Source organism: Lupinus angustifolius, chromosome LG13 (assembly GCF_001865875.1).
Source record: "Lupinus angustifolius cultivar Tanjil chromosome LG13, LupAngTanjil_v1.0, whole genome shotgun sequence".
NCBI classification, from domain to species: Eukaryota; Viridiplantae; Streptophyta; class Magnoliopsida; order Fabales; family Fabaceae; genus Lupinus; species Lupinus angustifolius.
Genome location: NC_032021.1, coordinates 17,687,490 through 17,707,051, shown reverse-complemented (window position 1 = coordinate 17,707,051; position 19,562 = coordinate 17,687,490). Strand labels below are relative to the sequence as shown.

The 19,562-nt window shown below is 30.5% G+C and overlaps 1 protein-coding gene across 1 annotated transcript; it reads right to left on the bottom strand.

Moving 5' to 3' along the window:
• LOC109325184 (putative leucine-rich repeat-containing protein DDB_G0290503) lies at positions 498-11,766 on the bottom strand. Its single transcript, XM_019557382.1, has 23 exons — positions 11,620-11,766; positions 10,849-11,256; positions 10,043-10,105; positions 9,889-9,951; positions 9,739-9,801; positions 9,589-9,651; positions 9,438-9,500; positions 9,287-9,349; positions 9,144-9,206; positions 8,994-9,056; positions 8,842-8,904; positions 8,691-8,753; positions 8,547-8,609; positions 7,144-7,206; positions 6,980-7,042; positions 6,746-6,808; positions 6,563-6,625; positions 6,392-6,454; positions 6,170-6,232; positions 5,821-5,880; positions 5,036-5,173; positions 1,478-1,576; positions 498-1,314 (listed from the first exon to the last, which is right to left on the bottom strand). The coding sequence occupies exons 2-23, from the start codon at positions 11,233-11,235 to the stop codon at positions 871-873; spliced, it is 2,199 nt and encodes a 732-aa protein (XP_019412927.1). The 5' UTR covers positions 11,236-11,256; positions 11,620-11,766; the 3' UTR covers positions 498-870.

Here is a 19,562-nt window from a genome sequence, read left to right as displayed (position 1 = left end):
GACAATATTTAAACACATATAATGCATAACTGTTTTAAATAAAATCTTCTCAATATTATTATTATTGTGTATATATAAGAAAAATAGAAAATTAATGGTACTTCCACCAAAGAAATATCATTACTTTATACATAACTAAATATATACCAAAACAAGTCACATCCAGTGAACTACTGATTTATATCCAACTCATCCCAAGATTAATAGTCAAATTTACCTACCTAGCACCTTTCCTATGATGAAAGTGAGCACAATCTATCTAGTGTTACTTTTTGATATAATTTTATATTTGATCTTGAATAATTGTTAAACATTTTTCAATAAAAAATATCAAGAGATTAAAGTCTGATGTATACAGTTTTGGTGTCATCGTGATGTCATCCTGCTCAATGAAGTGTTTGATCTTCCAAAGTAGGTGCATTCTGTTGTTAGGGAGCAAAGGAGTGGTGAAGTGTTTGATCTTGAGCTTATGAGATATCAAAATATTGAAGAAAAACTGAAGAGCATGGAGCCATGAATTCAATACATAAATATATCAAGATTTCAATAAACAAGCCAAATGATCACAATAGTATAATACTTATTGTACATCATCAACATTAGTCACCAAAATGAATGATTTCATCACAAACCATGCACAACCTAGTCAACTAGTATTGCACTCTTATTCATGATGCTATCCTCTCAAGGTAATCATTCCCAACTGTGAAAACAATGTGAAGTAAGAATACACAATATAAAACTCTATACTTCCAAATGTTCAAAGAATTGACATAGAAACATTAAAATGGGCGGCAACCAATTAGTATTTTCTGCCTAGAGTGAGGTTAAAAAATCCTGATAACTGTCCACTTCACCAGTGTTAGAGAGTCAACGACCGGAGTTTGAAGAGGTTTGGTTAACCAAGTCAGCACCACTGACATACTTGGCAACAAATGACACGAGACGAAACGGAGCACCAATAAGGGGAGCATCTGCCAGTGGAACAACATCACCATTTTCAACATCATTGGCAACATCCTGCAATTCTTGATCTCGTACTATTTCGTTGTCATCCAATGGAATTTGCACAATTTCTCCAGCATCATCAGATACCGATGATGAGTTTGGAACTAGACCCACATCACGCTCAGCATTGGTAAAGTCCTTCAATGAACCCTCTTCCAATGAAATTATCTCAGTAGATTCAGGTACAGCAGTAACAACAGCAGCTTGTTTAGCAAATCCAGTCATCCCATCGGACCCAGTGACACCAGAATGTCCAACTTCTGCATGCCATCGTTTTTGCTCCAGCTCAATAATTAACTCGTTGACCTGAGGAGAAAAATAAATTAAGGGTGCATAAAACTACGTACATAATCTTACCCTAACAATCCAAATATAATAGTATACAAGTATGAAATATTTTAGTAAGCCATCATCAGTTAATCATATTCTTTATTTCTTTTACAAAACCATAAAGAACCTTGTACAATACCTTCTCAACAAGTTCGGCATTTTCTGTCATCAATTTCTCCACTAACACAACGGCTGATTCAATTTGAGATTTCAAATCCTCATTTTCAGAAGCACAATCCTACACTCCATGAAGCAAAATAATGGTGAGTGGCAAGGCAACTTAAAAAGGTACAGTATAGGTTTCTTCTTCCTCTACTTGAAGTCACATATTTACATGTTGGACAGGTTTATAACACATCTCATGTCTCATGCTCTATCATTAATTTTAGAAAGATGTATGCCACAAAACACAAATGTAACTAGAAATAGTAATGTGTATTACTAAACTGCAGTCCACAACAATAGGTTTGAGACTAAACATATTAGAATAGCATTTTTTTAAAAAGTCCAACATAACTATTCATCGTCATCCTTTCCTAAAAAAAAATCAACAACAAATGCTACTAGGTGGGGGCAAATTGAACTATTACTACTACAACAACAACAACCAAGTCTTTATCCTACTAGGTGGGGGCAAAAATTACAAGATATACTGCACCTTCAGATTTGAACAGGGCTTTTTAAATAAAGAGCCTTCCAAAATAGGAATGCTCTTCAAAAAATAGGCGTATGCCGCTTAAAGTGAAATGACAGATGAGAGAATAGACAAGTAATTACCTGTTTCTCATTCAAAGAATTCAAATCACTCTCCAGAAGATGTATTTTTCTCTCTAAACCCTCCTGTGGAACAATGTACATTCACTTTAGAATTCAACATTTCATCCATTTAAAAGAAATAAAATAAAAATCAAAACAGTGCACACTGTGAGAGAGAGGAAGTCAGTAAAAGTTAAATAAACAATGAATGTAGGAAACAACAAAGTTCATTGCCCAATTCATACCCCTTTCTGGCTCAAAACTGCTTTTTCATCCAGCAAATGATTGTTTGTTTCCGCCAAACTAGCCTGCGCATGATATGATATATTTACTAAATATTAAGTATTTTGATAAATAACTTCTCAAACTGAACAGTCGTAAATCTTTTCAGAGGAAATTATTTCAAGCCCACCGACCTCTTTTTTTAGTAAGGAACTATTCTCACTTAGTAATTGTGCAATTCTCATTTCCAAATCAGTCTGCAGATAATACAGTAAAACATACAAGTTAGTATATAACCATATGCAAAAATAATATATAATTCAAATAATAAATGTTACTGATGCTTCATCAAAACTGTTATTCAAATTATATTACCTGTTTTTGCGTCTGCAATTCAGTTTCAGCTCGTAAGTTATTGATGCTCTCTTCCAGGGTAGCCTGTAAATGAAAAGGGAAACAAATGGTAGAAATCAAGCATTTATGTTGATATTATTGGGAATCAAGCTTAATTTCACTCATATTTCTAGAATTTTATTCAACACTGCATGTTGAGAGCTACAGTATAAACACTTACAGAAATACTTCTCGGATAAAACTTAAAATATATTACCTGCTTCCGAACATGTTGATCATTTTCTTCATTTAATTTTCTAATTGTCTCCTCTGACATGGCCTGTAGAAAGATACATCATATGTGTTCATGCTAGTAAGATTTGTGATATAAACACACAAGTAAATACATAAATATCTCAGATGAAATTTAAAGTAAATTACCACTTTCTGAATGTATGCATCATTTGCTTTGTTCAATTTTCGTATTGTCTCATCTGACATAGCCTGTTATAAGATATGCAATATGTAAAAGAGAAAGATGCAAGACAAATATAAAAAGAAAGAACAAATATCACATCTCCCAAAAAAATTTAAAGGCTTAATATATTTTAGTCCCGACAAAGTTCAGCTTGTTTGGTTCTGGTCCCTAGTCTTCTTTAATAACACTCCCATCCAAGAATGACCATTCTCCGCATAACCTTTAAGTTTAACACAGCAGTGATTGAATATAGCAAGGTTAACAGACTAAGAATTATGTAGATAATTACATGTGGAGACGTTTCCCATTTAAAGGAACACTTGCTATAAAACTTTATCCCTTTTAGAGAAGCAGTACACTTTCTCTCCAAATTATCTTCACATGTAATTATCATCCACTGCATTCTACAGATTTAGCACAGATACTCCAAATTGCAAACGAAATTTAGCCATGGGTGGTGGAGATTGAGCCTTCAAAGCAAGGAGAGTGTTCAGGTACAGTTATGTTGCCAATGTTGGGAGTACAAGTTTAGAGAAGCCAAAACACTATGAAGACAATAACTTGACACCATGAGTACATTAGCTTCCACTATCTTCCGTTGCTTCTTTTAAATTCCATTAACGCACTGTTCTCCTCATTCTTCTGTGCCACCACTCACCTTACCTTGAGACAGAAGAAGAAAAATATGCAGATCCAAGAGGAAGTTGTGGTTTGCAAGGATCAAACACAGACAACCCAACCAACAACGGCTACCATTCTCACTTAGGCTAGACATTCATGCGTCAACCAAGAGTGAGAATTCTCGAGGACTTGAACATCACAAACTCATCCATCACCTCAATTCAATTCAGGGATAGAACCAAAGATGATGAGGACATAACCAATTGTCTTACTGGGAATATGGGAATTAGGGATGACAGAATTGATATGACATAACTAATATTGACCTCGTTCCCACAGTAGCTAAGTTCGGATAGACAACTAGCTTCAGAAGTTAGACAGAAATCTAAGAAAAGGACAACAGGGGGTGAAAAAATGGAGACTGGAAATTCTATTAGATAAAGGATTAAATAAATTAAGTAAAAATTAAAAGAATTAAAGAATTTGCAGATAAAGGAAAAAACCCATAAAAAAGGTGGAAGCATTAACAGATAAAGCATCACTAATGGCGTGCGGTTTTGATTTTACTAAGAACAGGGAGTAGATTTTGGTGTTATATTCAAATATTTCCATGGTTATAGATATTCATTTGTCTGAGTAGAAATGAGAGTGGGAGACCAACTTTACAGATTACACTTCTACATATGTTAGCAAGACACTGACATTAGATCTTAGGAATAGGAGTTTAATACCAAGCATTAATCAAAAGGTGACAAATTGTTGTGATTTTGACTAAGGAAAATCTTGGCAGTTTTGTTATAAAAAGGATAAGAGTAATGGTTGATTTGGTCTTCAGAAGAGACGGAGAACATTGAAAATAAAAATAGCACATCTCAAAACAAACATATTTTCAAAATTTTGAAAAGTGAAAGTGGAAATGGTTTTCAGAAAATGAAAATATGAAATGCTTTCTGAAACCAAACAGACCCTTTTTAGGGTCTATTTCGTTTAAGAAAACATTTCCTACTTTCATTTCAAGTTTGATTAACAATTACAAGTATGTCACCTTGTTTTCATTTTGTTTTGTGTTTTCACAGATTTGTAGAGAAAACACTGAAAATTGTTTTCATTGTTTCCTATACAAATCCTTGAAAACAGTAGACATAATAAAAAAAGGTGGTACATTTGTAATTATTAACAAAAACAAAAATTGAATACAGAACGTTTTTGTAAACCTAACTGTATCTTACTTTCATAAGAATGAGTTCGGTCTAGTATATTTTAACCAAAGAGAATAACAAAAGCAACCTTTGCAGATGCATCCTGTGAGAAGGAATCCCGAATGTTCTCAAGATTCTGGATTGTTGACTGAAGACCTGATTCATTTTCCCTCAACTGTTGGTTTTCTAGCAAAAGATTATTCCTGGACTCTTCCAACTCTGCCACCTGCCAAACTTTGTTTTTAATTTCCATATCAGAATTAACACAGGTTTGTTATGAAAGGGACATGACCAAATAACAGTATGTGAGCATAATTCATCAAGCCGGTGTTTATAACATATGGGAGTAAAAGAAGAGATTTTTTTAATTAATGGAGCATCATTCATGTCAGAAAGGAATCAGAGATTGCAAACTTAACTGTTTGGCATAATCAATATGAAATAATCATTCTACCAATAAAATAATGGATTAGTATTCAGTAAAGCAAGTAAAATACAATTGGAATTGTATCATATGTTCGCCAGAATATCTACACAAGAAAAGTTGAGGAAGTAGTTTAATTGTATAAGGAACTGCAGAATATTCTAAAGTTCAAGTATGCACTAGATTGAAGTCTTTAAATTCAACATGGAACAGTGTGTTAACATATCATAAGGCTTACTTGTAACGACAATCTATGTTTCTATATTTTTATAGTAAACTGATATAAAACAGAATACTACTACAAGATAATGTTTCATATGAGTACAAGTTTACCACTCCTGCAAATGACTAGAAGGAAATTATGTATAATGATACTAAAAATAATAATCTCTAATACTTTTCTATATTCTTCAACATAAAATATTCATATATATGCATGAGCTACATACCTGTCCTTTTAGCAGACTGACATCTCCATTCAGGTTTGAAATAATCTCTTTAGTCGAGTTCTGTACATAAAATACGAGATATGACAAAATTTACACGAAATAGAGCAAGCATGTAGCGCTATCTACTGATTCTTAGCCTCACACAACTAGGAAACTAGAAGAAAAATTGTTGCTTTGAATTTTACAAGAAAAAAAATTAAAGAAATACAAACAAACAAATCAAAGGCAAATCTTTACATCTCATATCAATCAAGCCATGTAGTCCTTTTTCCTCTAAGGAGAATATTTAATCAAATCATATTTTCAATTTTCAATGAAATGGTAGATGAGAGAATAGACAAGTAATTACCTGTTTCTCATTTAAAGAATTCAAATCACTCTCCAGAAGATGTATTTTTCTCTCTAAACTCTCCTGTGGAACAATGGTCATTCACTTTAGAATTCAACATTTCATCCATTTAAAAGAAATAATATAAAAATCAAAACAGTGCACACTGTGAGAGAGGAAGTCAGTAAAAGTTAAATAAACAATGAATGTAGGACACAACAAAGTTCATTGCACAATTCATACCCGTTTCTGGCTCAAAACTGCTTTTTCATCCAGCAACTGATTGTTTGTTTCCGCCAAACTAGCCTGCGCATGATATGACATATTTACTAAATATTAAGTATTTTGATAAATAACTTCTCAAACTGAATGGTCGTAAATCTTTTCAGAGGAAATTATTTCAAGCCCACCGACCTCTTTTTTAAGTAAGGAATTATTCTCACTCAGTAGTTGTGCAATTCTCATTTCCAAATCACTCTGCAGATAATACAGTAAAACATACAAGTTAGTATATAACCATATGCAAAAATAATATATAATTCAAATAATACATGAGTTATTGATGCTTCATCAAAACTGTTATTCAAATTATATTACCTGTTTTTGTGTCTGCAATTCAGTTTCAGCTCGTAAGTTATTGATGCTCTCTTCCAGGGTAGCCTGTAAATGAAAAGGGAAACAAATGGTAGAAATCAAGCATTTATATTGATATTATTGGGAATCAAGCTTAATTTCACTCATATTTTTAGAATTTTATTCAACACTGCATGTTAAGATCTACAGTATAAACACTTACAGAAATACTTCTCGGATAAAACTTAAAAATATTACCTGCTTCCGAACATGTTGATCATTTTCTTCATTTAATTTTCTAACTCGCTCCTCTGACATGGCCTGTAGAAAGAAACATCGTATGTGTTCATGCTAGTAAGATTTGTGATATAAACACACAAGGAAATACATAAATCTCTTAGATGAAATTTAAAGTAAATTACCACTTTCTGAATGTGTGCATCATTTGCTTTGTTCAATTTTCGTATTGTCTCATCTGACATAGCCTGTTATAAGATATGCAATATGTAAAATAGAAAGATGCAAGACAAATATCAAAAGAAAGAACAAATATCACATCTCCCATAAAATTTAAAGGCTTAATATATTTTAGTCCCTACAAAGTTCAGCTTGTTTGGTTCTGGTCCCTAGTCTTCTTTAATAACACTCCCATCCAAGAATGACCATTCTCCGCATAACCTTTAAGTTTAACACAGCAGTGATTGAATATAGCAAGGTGGACAGACTAAGAATTATGTAGATAATTACATGGCATATTATGTGGAGACGTTTCCCATTTAAAGGAACACTTGCTATAAAACTTTATCCCCTTTAGAGAAGCAAAACACTTTCTCTCCAAATCATCTTCACAAGTGATAATCATCCACTGCATTCTACAGATTTAGCACAGATACTCCAAATTGCAAACGAAATTTAGCCATGGGTGGTGGAGATTGAGCCTTCAAAGCAAGGAGAATGTTCAGGTACAGATATGTTGCAAATGTTGGGAGTACAAGTTTAAAGAAGCCAAAACACTATGAACTGATGAAGAAAATAACTTGACACCATGAATACCTTAGCTCCCACTATCTTCCGTTGCATCTTCCAAATTCCATTAACACACTATTCTCCTTATTTTTCTGTGCCATCACTCACCTTACCTTGAGACAGAAGAAAAATATGCAGATCCAAGAGGAACTTGTGGTTTGCAAGGATCAAATACAGACAACCCAACCATCAAAGGCTACAATTCGCACTTAGGCTAGCCATTCATGCGTCAACCAGGACTGAGAATTCTAGAGGACTTGAACATCACAAACTCATCCATCACCTCCATTCAATTCAGGGATAGAACCAAAGATGATGAGGACATAACCAATTGTCTTACTGGGAATTAGGGATGACAGAATTGATATGGCATAACTAATATTGACCTCGTTCCCACAGTAGCTAAGTTCGGATAGACAGTAAGCTTGGGAAGTTAGACAGAAATCTACGAAAAGGATATTAGAGTATTATAATATTTCAGTTAACTAGTTGTAACTGTTTGTGTATGCCAAAGCTGTGAGCTGACACTTTAAGCCTTTAGTTTCAGCTACTATATAAGTAGCACGTTTCTCTCTTGTTAAGATCAGTTTTGATTAATAACAAATTCTTAAGTTTCAGTTACTCTCTCTCTCTAATCTTCTCTCTTCTTTAGCATTCTGTTTTTCTCCTCTTACAAAGGACAACAGGGGTGAAAAAACATATTTACATGGCCTGGTTTTGAGAAAGTAGAAAATAAATACAAAACACAAAGTATTTCATAAGGACCAAACAAATATATGACAAATTTAAAATACATTACCTTTTTCTGCTTGTACATATCATTTTCTTTTTTTAATTTTCTGATCGTATCTTCTGATACGGCCTGTGTAATGATGGGCATCAAATGTCATAAAAACTTTGAAACATAAGTGCTCACACAAAGAATAGATAGATTAAATATTACCTCTTTCTGAATATGCATTTCATGTTCTTCTTTCAATTTTCTAATAGTCTCTTCTGATGCATCCTATGGAGAGATAGACAATATGTATTAAGCAAAATTGAAAAATAAACATTGAAAAAATGTCACTGAGATAAAGTTTAAAATAAACCACCTCTTTTCGCATATGTGTGTCATTTTCTTCTCTCAATTTTATGATTGTCTCTTCCAATCTGGCCTGTGAACGATGAGATGTACATGTCATATGAACATAGAAAAGTAAGTTCCAAGACAAAGGAGAGAGATACTTGTCAGATGAACCATTACCTCTTTCTCAATATGCATATCATTTTCTTCTTTTAAATTCTTTATTCTCTCTTCTGATACGGCCTATGGAGTAGTAAACTTTACATGTTATTATGTGAACATTAAAATACAATGAAACTGAGGACAGAGGTTTCTTGTATAAAATATTACCTCCTTATGAATGAATGTGTCGTTTAGTTCTTTTAATTTCCTGATTTTCTCTTCTGATATGATCTGTGGACAGAATGCTATGCATGTCATAAAAACTTTGAAACATAAGTGCTCACACAAAGAATAGAGAGATTAACTATTACCTCTTTCTGAATATGAATTTCAAGTTCTTCTTTCAATTTTCTAATAGCCTCGTCTGATGCATCCTATGGAGAGATAGACAATAGGTATTAAAAAAATTGCAAAATAAACATTGAAAAAAATGTCACTGAGATAAAATTTAAAATATATCACCTCTTTTCGCATATGTGTGTCATTTTCTTCTCTCAATTTTCTGATTGTCTCTTCTAATATGGCCTGTGAACGATGAGATTACATGTCATATGAACATAGAAAAGTAAGTTCTAAGACAAAGGAGAGAGATATTTCTCAGATGAAACATTACCTCTTTCTCAATATGCATATCATTTTCTTCTTTTAAATTCTTAATTCTCTCTTCTGATATGGCCTACGGAGTAGTAAAGTTTACATGATATTATGTAAACATTGAAAGACAATGAAACCGAGGACAGAGGTTTCTTGGATAAAATATTACCTCCGTATGAATGAATGTGTCGTTTTGTTCTTTTAATTTCCTGTTTTTCTCTTCTAATATGATCTGTGGAGGGATATGCTATGCATGTTATAAAAAACTGAAACATAAGTGCTAAATAAAAGGACGGATATTCCTCAGATAAAATATTACCACTTCATGAATGTGCATATCATTTTCTTCTTTCGATTTTCTGATTGTCTCTTCTGATATGGCCTATGGAAAAGACAAGCTATACCTATTAAGAATTTGAAACTGCAAAATATACCATGCATATCTGAAAAATAAAGTTTTGAAGACATCTTACCACATTCTGTTTGAGCACACCATTTTCATTTCCCAAATTTCTAATCACCTCTAGTGAGGTGTCCTGTCAAAGAAGTTTGTTTCATTTAGTTTAGCAATACAGGTATCTCCAAAAACACTCAACTCATACAGAGTTTATAGCCAGTAGGTTTGAATGAAAGAGACAGGGAAGGGATAACAGAGATCCAATTTTCAATAAGCTTGTTAGGAATGTAGAATTATTGTAGTTAAAAATGGATTTTAGAAGATTTAAATGAACGGATGAGTATAATATTTGAGAATTGGGAACGCAAAAATGAGTGTAATTTTTAAAGTGCAGGTTTTGTTTTGGACAGTGTCAAGTGAAATCACTTTTTATCATTAGGAAATACAAAAAATAAAAATATTACATTTTATGAATAACACAAATTCATGAACACAAGACTGTCCATCTCAACAGTGAGATACCAAAAGAAACTTTTCGGCCATATACAGATTGTATAATAAGCCATACACATATACAAACAGTACTAAGAAACTGAATTAAGAAAATATGAAGTTTAAACTAAGTTTATATGTTCCGACGAAAAATGATAACGATGGCAAGCTAAAACATATTCCTTTCATGAACCATTATTATTTAAAATAGTGTATGACCTTCCTATAAGCTCTTTTTAGCTTATTTCAATAAGCTTATTAGATGAGCTTATGAAATAGGCTAAAAACAGTTTATAGGAGTCATAATCTCTCCTATAAGCACTTATTAAATATGTGCTTGTTTGAGTGCTTTGTTCCATGGAAATCAACATTGGCCGAAGGACAACTTACACATTCTTTACCATTTGGCAGATGTCCATTTGAATCCGTATTTGTACTACTTTGCCCATCTACAAACTCCATTGGTTGAACATGCTCATCTTTCATCAGATTCAGATTATACCTATCTGGTGTTTCCCCAACTCTAATTGTACCTTGTTCATCTGCTATCTCCGAGAGATGATTCGGCTCATCCTCAACATTACCTACCAGATTCTGATCCCTAATTTCTGTTTCTCCAACACCATTCAAACCCACATTTGAACTTACTAGCTCATCCTTAATAGTACCACTATTACTAATCAGATCTCGATCCTTAACAGTTGCTACACCACTCTCCACATTATTCTTACTGTGCTTGTTCTTCTTTTTCTTGTTCTTCTTCCTTCTATCATCCATAATCTACCCACCTCAGATTCTCTATTAAGAAGACCAAAAAAACCAACTTTAAGGTTTTACAAGTTTAACTGGATTGAATAGAACCCAATGTAATGTATAAACTTGAAAACAACCCAGACATTTATTCAATCAAATGCCACCATTATATAGCAAGGGGTTATAATTAACGTTTTCGACTCCAAAATCAGACCCAGATTCATATTCAATCAAAATTCAACATAATACAATAAATATTAAGAAGAAAATACACAAATTTTACAAGGACCGGTAAGTTACAATTAATGGGCACCATGAAATGTAAAATCTACAATGAAAAAGTTAATAAATTTGAGGGGAAAATAAATAAAAATGAACAAAAAATGAAAAGATTGATAAAAATGTGAGATGAAAGTATGAAGAAAGAGTGTTGAGAGTTGATAGCGTAATGAATCTGGAAAAGAAACTAACTTTGATGTTGATGTTGATGTTGTGTTGAGTGAAAGAGAAGAGAAGCAATTGAAATTGAAAATTGAAATGAAAAGGGATTCTTTATTTCCTTTTATTTGCTTCCAAACTTCTCCTTACACAAATAAATTAACAAAACATATTTTTAATCTTTTTCTTTACTATATGACATATTCATACCACCAATTTTTTAAATTTAAGTTACATATTCTTCATGTGTAGTGTATTACACAAATTTATATTTAAAATATACTTATTTCTTGTTAATATATAATTTCATAAAAAACAATAATAATAATCAACTTTTCATTTTATGGGGTATGATCGACTACCACTAATCCACAACAGAATAATATCATAATATTTTATGGTAAAAAACAAGATTGATTATTAATTGTGGAATCATAAGATAGTCTATCCATGGTATACTATATTTTTGTTTTATATTCTATTGTAAAAGAAAATGTGAGCAATTTAAAAGAAGTCTTACTTATATACAACACCCAAAGACATTATGTAGGATAGAAATATATATTTTAAAAATCATTAGGAGCATCATAAGTCATATATTGATGTATGTATTCAATAAGTATCTCAAGTATATCATATAATAAATATTTAAATAAATAAAAGAAAAATAGGGCAATAATCCTTTAATATGATAATATCATACCCATATCTATATTGAACAAGTATATAACTCCAATATTGTTTTTTTTTTTCATTTTTTAGTATTTGGATTAGTATACATGCTTGTTATAATAATACTAGTAAATATATTAAATAGTTGACCAAAATTTTATAATCAATACATTTTCTTTCAAAAGAAAATGTCAAGGGTTATTACATTATTCTTTTTAAGCAATTTTGTTGGAAGTTATCTTTATTCCTTAAAAATGAATAGTCTCTAAAAGAAATATCAGGAATAAAAAGAAAATTTTGATTCATCATGATTCTATAATAATTTTAAGAGAAAATAATTTATGACCTAGAGTAAAACTTTTCCACAGTAACAATATATATTGACCATGAAAAATATAAAAAAATCTCACAAATAATATTAGAGTTTTTCATTTTATGTACTTATAGTGTAATACATATGAATAATAAATGATAAGTTGATTATGTAAGAAACTCTACACTATATATATAAATATAAGATGAATAAATTTCCTCCATTTTATTTGAATGGTAAAGAGAGTTATATTTTTTCATAAAATAAAAGGGAGTTTTATTTTGGTTATCCATGTGACAATGAAATTATACTTTGCTAGACAGCAGAGTATTTGATCTTGTACAAATAATTAATAGTGTTAATTATTAAATCACATAAAGATGTGGAACTTTTATTTAGAAGCATTGTGAAAATGATGCAAGTCGTGAAGCTAGGCCCACTTTTCGTACTAACTTATGAAGCCCACATTAGTTTGGGATGAAACACTAATAGTAAGCCGATATGATATATTTTGGAAGCACGAGAACGAATATTAAGAGATATCATAGGTTATGATGTTTCATTTGGAAGGAAAATTGTAACATTAGGAGGAGATTTTAGACAGACACTTCCAGTGACATCTAAGGGTAATAACACAAAAATGATAGTTGCATGTATTGTTAAGTCTCCTTTGTGGGCATATACGAATGTGTTATATTTTGTGTTAGAATATGCGTTCATTGCAAAACCAAAATTTTGCTGAATATCTTATGAGGATCGGAGATGATGTTGAACTAACAATTCGTGATGATTTGGTAAAAAATACCCCATGAGATGACAGTAAGGTGGGAAGGAGAAGACTCTATACAACAACTTATACATGAAATATTTCCTGATTTGGGAAATCATGGATGTGATGCTTCTTATATGTCAGAAAGAGCTATACTAACACCCACCAATGGGAATGTTCATAAACTAAATGATATAATTATCAATCATTTTCACGAAGAATATCATAATTTGTTATCTTTTGATGAGGTCGAAGGAGACCCAAACAATTTATATCAACAAGAGTATTTAAACTCCATTACTCTTGGTGGTTTACCACCTCATATTCTAAAAGTAAAAAAAGGTGCACCATTGATGTTGTTGCGAAACATAGACCCGAAAGGTGGCTTATGCAATTGAACGAGATTACTATATCGTGGGAGTTACATGAATATGTTAGATGTGGAAGTCCTAAGTGGCTAATATGCTGGACATAGAGCTTTTCTGCCTAGGATTAAACTTAAAACGCCAGACAATGTATGACTCTCTTTTGTTCTTATCAGAAAGCAATTTCCTGTGCGATTAAGTTTTGCACTCACCATAAATAAGGCACAAGGACAAATCATTCCAAATGTAGGCATTTATCTTCCTAACCATATTTTTGGACACAGACAATTATATGTTGCTCTATCAAGAGGGGTTTCAAAAGCTACCACGAAAATTCTTATTAAAGAAGGAAAAATTAAAGGGAAGAGGGTGATTTCACAAAGAATATTATTTTTAAAGATATTTTATTGCCTTGACTTAATGTTATTGATGCTACTACATACATCTACATTTATGTGACTCATACTTCAATAACAATCAATGATTATAAGGAACAACCTAATGATTCTCAAAAGTCACACATCTAATGAGATTCACAACCTCGCAATGTCATCTTTTGTACTCTATATAACAATCCCTATTTCTTTACTATTTGTTTTTCAGTTCCAAAGTTGTTTCTTCATAAGGTGTAGTATCGAGAATACTATATTACTTTTATCACATATTATTGTTTTCTTCTTTACTTAATCTTACTATTTTTTTGTAATTCAATTACAAATTATGTACACATTTCATATTTCTATAAAAAAAAATTGTATTACATCAGCCAAATTACCTCTTATGTTTCCCACAAAAATATATAAATTTTGACTTCTCCACTATAATTCGACTTTGTGGCTTCAATATTCAATAACAACATTCTAAGCATAAAAATATTTCTCAATTTCATCATATCAAAGAAAATTCATTACCCAGTTTATTATGTCTATTATTTTGTGCAATCATTATTAAAAAAATAAGAATGCAGTTGACAAACATTTCATGAAGACTTTATATATTAGGGTTTATTTCAATGATTATGTCTTAATCATACACTTGATCTATAAAAATAAACGCGGGTTACTAAACTACTTGAATGTTTAATTTTAAAAATAAAAAATTAACAATTACAACACTCGAATAAACACAACTATAAAATACTCTTATTTAATACAAAATATTATATTTGATAAATATAATATACAGATTTGCATTTTTCTCATTGCGCCATAATAAGGGTAGCGACAAGATGACGACTCCACTAAGGACAACTGAGAGTCATGCCTTTTATGATTAATTATGTGAAGATTTTGTGCATTATTTTAATTTATCTTTTTTCTATTTTCGTTCTTGTTACTTGTCTTTTTTACCAGTATTGTGCATATTTAACTATTGTACATAGAACCTATGTTTGTCTACCATGTACACGTTCTGGGTGGTTTATGAGGTTTTATGCATTTCTATTGTTGAGGTTTATACACTCACTCACACACTTCACATATCATGCACTACCAGACCTATTTACCTATTGTTTAGCGATACATTGGCTTATCATCATTAGTCCTTCGAGTACATTTCAATATTATGCTAATTATCACTCAGATTGTTATTAGGTATTACGGGAATGACACTCATGATGTTTCGTACATCTTTGTATCGTATTTGTGATATCCAGGTCATCAACTTCCACTAGTGATGGCGGTTTGGGGACCTAGAGGAAGTATAGTACCACAAAATTCTACATATATGGACCTTAGAACTTTGCCTTATGGTGTGGCCTTTTAGATCCGAATAAACCTTGTAGGATCAAATACTCTTGTATATGACACATGATTACATTTTTTTATTTGATTAATTATTTGTCATGAATTCGGGAAAACTCCCATCTTGCAATCATAGTGATTCGCTATCACACGAGCCTGAGTGGTGTAAAGGTACCACTATACTTGGGTGTCCTTATGTCATGATGGAAGGCTTAAAAAAATCATTTCATGATAGCATCCACATGCATATCATGCACTAAAAAATCATTTCACTCAAGCATGCATTTGGTCGTGGATATCCAATACAAGGAAAATACAAAAAATGCATTCCATATTCGCATTCATGAATGTCATGCACCCATGTATAATTTTTTCCATACAACCACTCGTTTAATTTTATGCATGTCGTGTTCCAAAGAAAAAAGAAAAAAAAAGAAAATGAGAGAATTCACACGACATTCATATTACTGTAACATTCATCATATCACTTATGTGAAGGGAATGCAACAAATCATACATCCATTGCTTACACTTATGTGAAAGGACTATTATTATCATATATTTTTTAAGATTCTTTATCAAATGATGCCTCGTTCTACATATCATGAGACCACGAATACTCAAGAGAACATATGCAATCATATTATGGAGCCTATATGCTCTCTCTATGATTGTCGTCAACCATTATACGATCTAGAGAGGTTATAACCCTAGAAAATGATTATGGGATGATCAACTTGTTATATGGAAAGTTCCTCGTTCGATAATGAAAATAATTTCAATAATTCAAAAATAAATGTTTTAAACCCAAAATCTTTGGGAGTTTCAAATTTAAAATTGGAGTCATTGTGCGACCTAGGAAAAACAACACTAATCAAACTCATTTTTCAATACTAGAGCTCGAACAATTATGAAGGCTTGAGAGAATCTAGATGTCAACATAGATGAGGGGAGAGAAGAATGGTTATGTCAGATGACTTAGTTGATCCTTATCTCCACCCACTATCAATACCTCGGAGGAAGACGAGATGTTCATGAACAACGATATACATCCTTATGAAGATAATGAGTTTGTAAAGAATTGGGAGGATGATAAGTATGTTGGAAATATATTTGTATATTTCTACATTTATGCACAAAACATAATCTATCATTAAATATAATTAAAGTAATTATATTTATTTATTGTTATCATTTTGAATATTTAATTAAATAGATTAAATGATAAAATCATTAATTAAAAATTAGAAATTTGTTATTATAATAGAGATTATAATAATGAGAAATACATCTTTTATAAATTTTAGTCTAAATTATTCTTAATCATATAACATCAATGACTAAGATAAATCAATATATGATTATATTTATTCGATAAACATTAATAGATCTCATTTATTAAATTGCACATATAAATAATACATTTGCAAATATGATCATTGAACTAGTAATTGAGAATTTCTAATGGTTTTTTTAAAGGTTAGAGTGCAACAACACTCCAAATTCATTAATTAAAGAGTAGCAGAAGAGAGAAAAAGAAGAAGCAGAAAAGAAAAAAACGGAAACTCCCAAAGGAGGCAACTACAAGAGCTACATGTGCCTGAATCTGAAATTAGACAATCTATATCTATTTCTGTTATAATTAGAGACAATACAAGAGGGAATACAATCCCACCACGAGTCACACTTTGATTGGATTCCAACATAAGCCAACTTGTCTCCACAAGCATTCCCTTCTCTGAAGATATGCGATATTTTAAACCTCATTCCCTTGATTAATTCCTTGCACTGGTTCCAGCAGTGAAGCAGCTTCCAAGGAAGGGCAGCAATACCACTAAAAATATTAACCACCATTGTAGAATCACATTCCAACCACACCGAGTTCCAACCCATAGAGTGTGCAATGTTAAGATTACCTTAAATTGACAATAACAAATTCTCAAGAAGAAATGAAATAATTTCATTTGATATGAGATTAACATACTAATAAACATATTATTTATTATACGTTGATTTTGGACACATAATATCTCATGACATTATTTGAATGAATATTGGATATGATTAAATGCTTATAAAATTAATGATTAATTAAGAATGAATCAATTTTTGGTAATGAGTTTGAACTCTATTATAAAATAAGACATCGACCAATGTATTACAATGAATAAGTAAATTAGTTTCTTTGAGTCATTATGACTACTTATTAAAGTTTGACAATTATATCACACTTTAAAATTAGCACAAAGCTATTAAAATAGAGTAAAATAGAGGGTGACAATTAATCTTCTAATTTAGTAAAGAAATGGATATTGAATTTTGAATTACAATAGAGGATACTATCAAATATCAATGACATTTTTTAAATTAAATGTATTTTTCCTATAAACAAAATGGTAATTTATTAATGATAGTAAATGAATAAATATTAGATTATGAATTACAGAAAATTATATATCATATGGTGTCATGTAGCGTTAAGATTTTTGAAAGACACTATTTCTGAAGTGTAAATAACAATGACATTCTTACTAATATATAATACATGAATAAATATTCTAATTGCACTGCAGTCCAACAATAAGATATCATTATATCTCAAATAAAAATGATATTTTTATTGATTAAAATACATAAATAAATCTTTGAATTTTACAAGAAAAAATAATTATCAATAATTAATGTTACTCGGTATTATTATTTTTATCTAATTTATAATCAACAAGGGTAGAGCCTAAAAGTAAATAGAAATGCAACACCCCTGGTATCATTTAAAATCAAATAAATCAAGGAATACATAAAAATAGAAACAAGAAAAGAAGAATTATGAGCCATATTGGTTAGGTGGTTTGCAATCTGCACAATCACTAGCTTCCCTGCATGGATTAAGCCATTAAGGTGACATTGTTTTTAAAAGCTAAATGAAAGTGATAATATTTCTTATCCAACAAAAAAATAATATGAAAATGATAAGATTATTGTTTCTGAAATCCAAATACTTGACATTATTTTAAAATCTAAATGATAAGATATTTTTTATTAAATCTAAACTATTACATGAATAATTGATAAAAAATATTTGAATTTTAATTATATAAGGTTGAATGATAAAGTGGTGACATAAGCCATTCATTCAAAATAAAAATAAGAAGACATTATTTTTTTAATATAAACAATAATATTATTAAAACAAACAAACAAATAATAAATAAATATATTTATGTGAATTATAAAAGTACTAATTTTTTTTTGAAAACCAGTCCATAATGTAATTAATAAATAATTAAAAAGTAAATAAATAGATATTTGAAGTTTAATTAGACGAGAATCGACAAATCATATTTAATAACAAAATAGACATGGACTCTACCATCTCATCAAAATAAACTTTCAAGATAATAAATTTAATGTCCTAAATTATAAAATATATGTATATCATATATAAAATTAACTAAAAAAGTTTATCCATGTGAAAACGGTTAAGATATATTTTTCATCATTCAATTCATGTTACCAACTAAGAATTGTGATCCTGTTAAAAATAAACTTACAGATTGGTAATTTTTAGAATCCAGTTTAAAAATATATTATTTTTTTCATCAAAATTTCCTGCACGTCATTAGGGGAATAACTAAATCCAAATTCCATAATAATATAATTTTTAAATTTCCTTCAAGGTTTGAATTACATAGGCAATGTTTTGAATGTTCATTTGTTATATTCAATAGCTCTACCAATGAGATGAAAATCAAACTTTACAATATTGCATTTGTTGACCTCTAAAAGCCTGATTATATATTATAGCATTTTTTTTAGTTTTTTTATTATAAAATCAAATTTTGTCTTACATTTGAATATTTTGAAAAATATTTTTTAAATTATTCTATGATATTCAATTTTTCCATTTAATTATTTAAAATTTTAATAAATGACTCATTCCTAAACAGCAAAATTTAATGTTATTTACCTTATCCAGATTTCTCTATTTGAGATTTATTTAAACATGTCCATTTTTAGAAAAACTCTATAAAAAATGTTTCCATTATAAAAAA

Bases quoted from the DNA above. Each gene is read 5' to 3' on its own strand.
- LOC109325184 (XM_019557382.1), bottom strand. From the start codon at position 11,235: ATGGATGATAGAAGGAAGAAGAACAAGAAAAAGAAGAACAAGCACAGT. The intron at 8,905-8,993 runs GTAATGGTTCAT...CATCGTTCACAG, and splicing joins ATATGCATATTGAGAAAGAG to GCCAGATTGGAAGAGACAAT. The intron at 6,809-6,979 runs GTAATATTTTTA...TTTCATTTACAG, and splicing joins ATCAACATGTTCGGAAGCAG to GCTACCCTGGAAGAGAGCAT.